The following is a 9,426-nucleotide window of genomic DNA, read 5'->3' as shown; positions in this document are numbered from 1 at the left end:
CCACTTTGTTATAATACCACTGACAGTTGACTGTGGAATATTTAGTAGCAAGGTAATTTAATGTCTGGACTTGTTGCACAGGTGGCATCCTATCACGGTACCGCAGAGGAATTTACTGAGCTCTTGAGAGCAACCCATTCTTTCACAAATGTTTGTAGAAGCAGTCTACATGTCTAGGTGCTTGAATCTATACACATGTGGCCATGGAAATGATTGGAACACCTGGATTTAATCATTTGGATGGGTGAGTGAATACTTTTGGCAATATAGTGTATGTTGAGTATGAGCTTCTGTGCCTCCTCCTCACTGCCCAGCACTGTACTAGTGTTTCACTGTGTCCATAAAAGCAGACTTATATATGTTTTGAGGATGTTTTAACTATCTTGTCATTGCTGTTATGATGTTGCCACCACATAAATTGCATAATCCTAATCAGAGATGTCCACAACACTCAGCTGAAATGTGCAAATACAGCTGAAAGAGCTGTTTACATTATGTAACATAGATAAATGAAGTGACTTGAAATTGTCCTGTGCCATATGTTTCAGTATCTCAGACAATTTGCCTTTTATTTGCCTCTTTACATATTTGTAGAACATATGTAAAAATGCTGTCTGAAAAGAAAGCTATTACAGAGCCACAATTCCTCCCATTTTCACGGTTTGGGGGCGATGGAGGCGAATGAACAGGATCCAAATGCAGACACGGACAGGAGCCAGAGATAAACTCAAAGGGTTTATTATAGAAAATAAAAATCACAGCAGTGCTGGAAAAAACTTAAAACTAAAGAACTAGAAAATGCCCTGGAGAATTAACAAAACTAAACTATGCAAAAACTCGGAAGGAAAACCATGGGGATGAAAGCTATGAGGAAGACTGCGGGAATGACAGCGAGGATCTGAGAAAGACTGAAAAGGAAACAGGAGACTAAATACTGTGGAGAGCATGATTACTGATAAACTACACCTGAAGAGAATTAGCATGGGAGATGGGGTGGAACTGGTGACTAACAGGGAACTGAGGGAAACAGGAAATGACAAGTGAAAACGCATAGGAAACTAAACAGGCTAGAAACTAGAAAACCAGAATACAGAACTAAACCAGAAAAAATACAAAAACAACAAGGATCGTGACACCCATGGCTCATGTTTACTGCATTTATGTGGTTTTTTTCTTTAAACAGAAGGTGTTATTTCAGGGATGTCTAACTCCAGTCCTTGAGGGCCGCTGTCCTGCTAGTTTTAGATGTTTCCCTGCTTCAACGTACCTGATTCAGATTAAATGAATCTCTTCAAAAGATTGTTACATTCTGCACAAACCAGATATTGAGGCATTGATCTCAATCAGGTGTGTTGGAGCAGGGAAATATCTAAAACCTGCAGGACAACGGCCCTTTAGGACCGGAGTTTGACATCCCTGTGTTATTTAGTTTGAACTACATTCATCAAAGAAAAACAACATAACACTACTGCTCACTAAAATTTAGAAGTTTTCAGTTTTCTTGGCAGAGCAATACAAATACTCAAAGAAAATATTTATCAGAAAGAATGTAGTTAAAAGATGATAGAGGACATTAAGAAGTGAGGCATCATGAGGAGTGAATGATAAAGTCAGATAAACAGACAGAGAAGAAATGTAGAGGGATGAAAAGATGGATGATTCGCACAGAAAAAAAGATTATTCTGTAGGTTCCAGTATCAGTTTTCAGGAGACGGGAGCAGAGCTGTGTGGTGGCAGCTGACTGAACAAGATAAAAGAAGGGAAAAAAAGCAGTTGTGTATCCACCCTGATATTCCTCCTCTGTCATTATGCTATCTCTCCTCTCCCTTACTTCCTTCTTCATCCCCTCTCGTTTGTCTCACATGGAAGCCAGTGATGCTCCTGTTAAGTATTTCAAGAGATGCACTCCACCAAGTGACAGTCATGATGGAAGCCTTAAGCTTATGGCAAACAATTGATCAATGTGTTACAATTTTGTGTTATATGTTATTGACTCTGTGCTTGTTTTGACCAAATACAATATAACCTTTTTTTCTGAACACTTTCAGAGTCAAAAATTTGTTGTACTTATTAAAGCTGAAGTCAAGGTCAGGTTTTTTATATAGCACATTTACAACAACCACAGATGCCCAAAGGGCTGTACAATGAAATAATAAAAAACAATAAATGCAAATAACAGAATAAAAAGTCAAAGTTAAAATCAATGTCAAGCTCAACTGTGTTTAAAAACTGTGTAAAGTAAGGACTTAAAATCTGAAAGTGTCTGAGCACCTCTAATGTAAAGAGTTGTAACTGTTCCACAATTTGGGAGCAGCCACCGAAAACAGTGTACCCAGTGTTACACTGTGAAGCCTGCTGTCTTCAACAGAGACATTTAGACATTCAGCATATTATCAAACAACTATAGTAGTTCAAGCCTTGGCTCTTGCTCAGGGACATGTCATTTTTGGATCTTCACAGGTGACATAACAGTATTTAGTGTTGCATGCTCCGTAGCTGTTCTCCCTGTTGCTCTCAAATTTGACTAACTTCTATCTTTAGTTTAATTTGTCAGTTTGTCAACCTCTTGATGAGATTGTCAGATTCAAATTTGTACCTTCAGGGTCAATAGCTCTGCCATGACTGAGGTCAAACAGTATGACTCCTGCTAAGGATTAGCAATATACCTGCAATATAGTGATAGTTATAGTTACGGTTTTAGTGGCCATTGCAGTTTCAAGGATATAATGAAACAGACAGTTTTTTTGTTACTCCTGATGGAAATAATTATTTCTACCTTGTGATCTAGAAACACAACGTCACTAGAGAATGCATCTTGCCATGCCCCAGGCATTTTTTTTTGCTACAGAGACCCAGTTTTTTGGGCAGTATCTCTGAGTAAATTTTAAGTGTTATGATGGTCAACTTGTGGCTACTAAAGAGGATAGCATAAACGCCTAGAGCACAAGTTCCATTAAAACTTCAGATTAATTCTTCATTCAAAGTTGAACAAAAAGCAAGAGTGAAGGGTTTTTAGTGGAAAATGTTTTTGCTCTTCTTGTGACTTGGTTGATTGAGTTTGCCCATGATACAGTGATAAACGACCGGTTTATCATTACAGTTACCCTCTAAGCATTTACCGATAGTGATTGCCCAGATTCTGTATAATGGTTCTGTATAATAAACCACCTGGTGCATCAGGTTAGAGACTTGTCACATATAACTGCACTCTTTGGGTGATGTCATTCAGGTGTTAGCATGTTCTGTTGGCATAAACTATCCAGTCTTTGCCCTTTAGCCAGTCTTTAACCAAAAAACAAAATGCTGACATCAGTAGTTAATCAAATAACAGCTTACTGGTATAAAACTTAGATGAATGCTGACGTATATATATTTTTAAATTTTATGTCTTACAAATTATCATGTTAAAATTAGCTGCTACAAAGCTGTTATGCTTTCTTCCTCTACATTCATTTACATTCACATGCCTCCAACACTAGCATTTTCCTGATGAGATCACAGAGCGTCTCTTCTGCAATGCCTTACCTGTGGCTACAGACTGCATCTCTTCTCAGGCCAATTTGTCAAGTACCTACACATGATCAAACCTGTCTGTACAAGGCTGGTGGGAGTTGTGTTTATTAAAACACAAAACACCTTAAGTGTCTGAACCTTTTCCACAGCTCTTTTTTGTCCCATTCCCACCTAATTGTGGATGAGTAAATGTGACAGCCCAATAATGTTACTGAATACAAGATGCTGATGAGGAAGTTGTTATTGTTATCATAATTATCATAGTCTATTCAGTTCAATTTGATATATTTACATAGCAATGAATGTCATCACAGGGCACTTTTGTCACTTTGACAAAACAGAGAGGGACAATGTCGATGTTCATGTCTTCAAAGTCGCTTTGAACACTGATGATGTTAATACTGGTGGTGTAGTACAGTAACAAAGTGACCCGGTCACAAGATACTGATAGGTGGACAATTGTTATTGATGGTCGTGAATCCTGTTCTGTAATTGTAAAGTCAAACTTGTTTCTGAATACCTTTTTTGGTCCATAACAAGATAATTAGATTGACTGCCCCTCACTTCCAGGACAGGTTTCGTAGAAAATAAGCTGTCTGCAAAAAGACAGTACACGTTTCCATTTACTATACATATTATTCATGACCTTTTCTCTATCTGTGACTGTAGTGTATATTTTTTCATTTCAATAAAATAGTGTACCTTCCTCCTTCCTTTACAAAAGTGAAATGAAAGAAAAGGAAGATTCATGCATATTTGAAAAAAGTGCTTGTCTTTTTGTCTCTGGGCCACTCTGTCTGTCCTGGCATTAGAGGAAGAGAGGGAGAGGGGAAAAAATAATTGAGAGATGGAGAGTTCTTTGTGGGTCCACTGAGAGTTTCTGTGCTTCAGTGACTGGATAGCTGCTGTTTCCCCACAGTCTGAGAGAAATTAGGTTTGACATGGTGGGTCCCAACACTCATACTTGGAGCATTCTGGGTATTAATTCTTGGGTAGAAAAATTGATTTAGCAGCAATGAAGAAATTCCTGTTAAAACATGCGGTAAATGTAATTATATTTTACTGAAGAGCTAGCTTGCTAATTTGTTCAGTTGAATAGCTGTTGGCTCATGTGTATTGTCTGAGATTGGAATGTCTGCAAGACAAGGTTTGCTGCTGTAAATTTTTTCTAAAAAAAATTTAAAGCTTAATTACAATGTTTTTTGTCCTCCGCTTCAGCTCTTCCGATGAATCCCCGTCAATACACCTCTATCCTATGAACCTTACATGCCCGATCCGGAACCTTTTCTTGGAGATTTTGACAAATGCAGAGGCTTTCTGCTCTGGGACTTGACAGTCATTGAGCAGAGGCTAATAAAGTTTCCCTTTTACCAATACAATGTCTATAAAATGGGATCTTTACAGGAAAAAGCTTTAGCCTGGGCAGGGGCTTACAACAATCCAGTTTTGTTACCAAACTTAAATTAGTATGTTGCATAAATATGAAGAGTGTTTGATCATCCAGACAGGAGTGAGAAGACATCTAAGCAGTTGATCCACCTCAGTCAAGGATCTTTGAATATGGCTGATTTCTCGACGGATTTTCACACGCTAGCTGTGGACTCCAGTTGGAACAATGCCCCTCTACTGGGAGTATTTCTTGTCAAATATTTTTTACCAGCGCACATTGTTATATTGTCACACATTTACAGCAAACACACAAGTGTGCAATGTACATCCATATAGAAATGTGTGCAGCTAGGACATAGTGCCCTCTTTGTTTTTTTAGAACATATAACAATGGAAAATGAAAGAACAGGTATAAATGTGGGATACAAAACACAGATGAAGACAAAATAAACTAAAATGAAAACAAAACTTGAGTTATTTTAAATTGGATTAAGCAGTGCCTGGCATTATTAGAGTATCGATGAGTATGTTCCAAACTCTTTTCCCACAGTGTCCGAAATCTCAGTGCCCATTTCTTCCTCCCATTTTGTTTTTATTAGGGTGTAGTTCAATGGGAGTATTTCTTAATGCGCTTTCTGATAATATCAAGGATATTATTATTATTATTATTATTATTATTATTATTATTATTATTATTATTATTATTATTATTAGGAGGAGGTCTTTCTAGTGACCCACCATGGCAGCAGACACCTGAGCTTTTGTTCTGGCATGTGCCGACTGTAACTGCATAAATGTAAAAGCACCCCTTCAACCTCCCACCGGGCGCTTATGCCAGCTCAATCTTGTTCCCAGTCGTCCTTGTTATCATACTGGCTTAGACTTTGTCACTGGTCTCCCCATTTCCCAAGGGAATTCTGCTATTCTCACAATAATAGTTTGTTTTTCCAAGGCAGCCCATTTTGTGGCCTTACCTAAACTACTTCTTCTGAGACTGCAGATGTTCTTGTTAATCATATATTTTGGTTAGATGGCATCCCGCCTCATATAGTTAGCAATGGTTGGCGGTTCTCAATACACCTCCCAAATCTGGTCAGCTTTCTGCAAACCTTTAGGGGCGATATCATTTGGTTTCTATCCTCAGACCAATGGACAAACAGAAACACATTACCATATTGGAGACAAAGTCTGGTTATCCTTCCTCAACATCCCATTTCCACGTCTCTTAAGTTAAACCTGTTTTTTCCTTTGATCTTACCACAGCAGATTTCAGTTTTCCATATTCATAAACCTTTTTACACCAGTTCAGTCTCCTTCGTCTCTGTTAAGGGTCCTGCCATCCACACAATACGTAACACCCACATGCATTCAGTTCATATCATCTCTGTCTTTGTCAAGAACTACAGTCATAAGAGGTTTTCTGGATTAATTTTACTAACAATAATGCACAGAAGGAAATGAACAGCTAAATAAGTATGACATTGCCTGTTAAATAAACAAAATTTATTATTTTCATCTAGACTGTGAACTGTCTTGTGTAGGATGTGGACTACAACAAAAACTTTATACAACAAGTAAACCAACAGTCTAAAAAACACAGGCAGCTTTCTAAACTTTATTCCTACTCAACTCGATTGTGTTATTGGCAGCAGTACATTTTCAATGCATACAACGTTGGACAAAGTTGCCCCTCTGAAAAAGAAGTTAATTGGTCAGAAGAGGCCGGCTCCTTGGTCTAATTCATAGTGTTGTGCTTTAAAGCAGACAACAAGAAAGGTGAAGATAAAATGGCTAACTAACTTAAGCTAGAACTGCTCCTTGGCTCATTGATTGAAGAGAATAAGAAGAGTCCCAGGTTTCTTTTCAGATTCCCCTCTGTTGAACCATCTATTCCTTTAACTCTCAGCAGTGATGAGCTTCTTCACCAATAAAAGGATCTCTACCAGAGTGAAAATAATCTCAAAAATAGTTCAGACACAACGTCTCAGTCACTAGGGGAGAGGAGAGGTAAGTTATTTCCAGTGCAGTGGGTAGGTGAAAATCCAGAGATGAATCCAGAGATGAATCACACATACAGAAAAAGCAAACAATCTGGCGGTGACTGGGTGCAAATGCTGGTCATTATAAGCAGCTAATGAGGCTAACGAGAAGCAGGTGCAGCATTAGGAGCGCAGGAGCCCAGACTCAACCCAGGAGGATGAACGCACAATCGTGTCCAACTCAACCTACAGCTCAAGGTTAGAAGTACCCAAAACAGACAACCAGTGCATGATCATGACAATAACGCTCTTAAAGATTTCTTAGTGCAATATTTTCCCAACAGAGCACTTCGCTCTCAGACTGCAGGTTAACTTTTGGTTCCTAGTTTATAATACTAGAATAGGAGGCAGAGCCTTCAGTTATAAGGCCCCTCTCTTATGGAACAAGCTGCCAGTTTGGGTTCAGAAAGTAGACGCCCTCTCTACCTCTAACGGAGTAGCTGTAGCTAAGGACGAAGAGCAGTCTCTCACGGCTTGACTCCCGGCTTCTCCAGGCCACATGTTGAAGAATCCTTTGGCAAGACACTGAACCCTATGTTGCCTACTGATGCATCCATCAGTATAGAAGAAAGCACTGTGCATGTACGAAGTGCCATATGAGTGTGTGTGGTTGGGTGTGCGTGTGTGTGTGTGTGAATGGGTGAATGTGGCATGTAGTGTGAAAGCGCTTCAAATGGTCAGCTAGACTAGAAAGACACTATACATTTACCTTTTAAGATTAGGCTTAAAACTTTCCGGTTACATATTATCTCAGTTGGACATGGGTGCCCATATGTTCACCACAACCCGAGACAATCTGTTTGGTTTAGCTTCCATGGGGCAGGCACACGCTTTCAGCAAGTTACATTTGACTATTGACTATTAGTTAATGCTCCTTTTATATCCAGTCCTGATAGCCCCACCTGTTACTAATGTAGGATGGTGTTATTTTTATATTGTATAAACTCTTCTGTCTCTCAATGCCTTATCCCAACTTTTTGAGTGTGTTCCTGCATTAGATTATAGATTTGTCAACATATTATAAATGTAATGAAGTTGGTCAATGATAACACTGAAAATCCTTTCCTTTGTACTTGTGTTAGTTAAATAAAGGTTCGAGTGAATTAATAGAATACAGATGTAGAAGTTTTTGTTGCATTTTTTTAATTAATCCATTTTCTGGAAACATGATTTTGTTGTATGCCAATATCCAAGATGGGGTGGATAAATGGAATTTTATTGAGCTGTTAAAATTGATTTAACTTAAACATGTGCATAATCATGCCAAACCTTCCGCATATATCTATTATTGCAGTGGTGATGATAAAACTCAAATCTTAACAAAGTAATTTTAAATTTTCCCAAAAATCAGACCTAGTTATTTTTGTGAAAAATCCTAGCAAAATATAATTGTTGAAAATACTACTAGTATTAGGGCCATATTTAAAAAAAAAAAACGATTGACAATAAATTACGAGAATAATTTAGTATAGGTTTCACAAACAAGGTGATACTTAATCTTTTGGCACATCAGCATCACATTGTCATAAGTATCAGGACTTTAAAAAGAATATGCAAGAAAATGCATCTTTTCATCATTCGCCATATCTAATAACAACTTTATTCTCGTAATTTATTCTCGCCATATTTAATAACGACTTTATTCTCGTAATTCATACTCAAATTTTTTTTTCTTCTTAAATCTGGCCCTAATACTCCGTCGTATGAAAACGCTACATCACAAAATGTATTTATTTTTCAACTATGACATAATGTACATACAATAATATTATAATACTCTTCCTCAGACAGGACAATTCATGGTTTATTCATACTTCCTTGTTCAGGCAGGAATTATGGGATCTTTGTATTGTGCATAATTACGCAGCTGCTTTTTTCCTGATTCAACATGTTCAAAACTTAATTTTAGTCAAATATTTTCCATCATCTCTTTCGTCTCTTCTTTTCCTCTCTTTTCTCCTTTCTTATGATCATTGCTCACATACACTCACGCATGCCTGCACACACATGCACGCACACACTCAAAATCACACACACACACACACACACACAAAAGCATATGTGTGACTGCTCTATGTGAGTTTGGTGCTGCCAGGTAGGAATGCAGGTCTTAGTTTAGTGGAGCAAGCAGCAACAGGTCTGACCTCTTGAATGGTAGTTTGTTAAGGGCACTGAACTGGTAGCTCTCGACAAAAGTTAGCGATCTATATAAAGGGGCAACCTCTTATGGAAAGAAGGAGCATTGAAGAAACTGTACTGAAGTCAGTCAACAGTCTTTAAAGTGTCGTGGTCAATCAAGCTCACACAGATAGGATTTATTAAGCCAGGAGCAGCTCTTTGCCATGGAGGCGATGCCCTTGCTGGACAACTGGAGAAAGGTAAAATTTATTAACAAAGGAAGCAATTGCTGTTTTTTTTTCACAATGATTTTATATAATAAAAGAATAAAAATTAAAAATCTTTCTGTTTATTATCAAACTGTTTA

General features: G+C 37.9%; 1 protein-coding gene across 2 annotated transcripts in view; it reads left to right on the top strand.

Annotated features, from left to right (window-relative positions):
• Positions 1-9,053: 9,053 nt before the first annotated feature.
• Positions 9,054-9,426, top strand: part of phldb1b (pleckstrin homology-like domain, family B, member 1b) — a 94,473-nt gene continuing 94,100 nt past the window's right edge. Inside the window, exon 1 of one of the 2 annotated variants that reach the window (XM_072393109.1) lies at positions 9,054-9,319. In XM_072393109.1, coding sequence (XP_072249210.1) covers positions 9,284-9,319 — 36 coding nt within the window. In that variant the 5' untranslated portion in view covers positions 9,054-9,283. The remainder of the gene's footprint in view (positions 9,320-9,426) is intronic. The other variant, XM_072393110.1, reaches the window with a different exon arrangement.

The sequence above is a fragment of the Leuresthes tenuis genome, unplaced genomic scaffold (genome assembly GCF_036924035.1).
Source record: "Leuresthes tenuis unplaced genomic scaffold, fLeuTen1.0.hap1 SCAF_9, whole genome shotgun sequence".
Lineage (NCBI taxonomy): Eukaryota > Metazoa > Chordata > Actinopteri > Atheriniformes > Atherinopsidae > Leuresthes > Leuresthes tenuis.
Note: the sequence above shows the minus strand (reverse complement) of the source record. Positions and strands in the feature narration are given on the sequence as shown.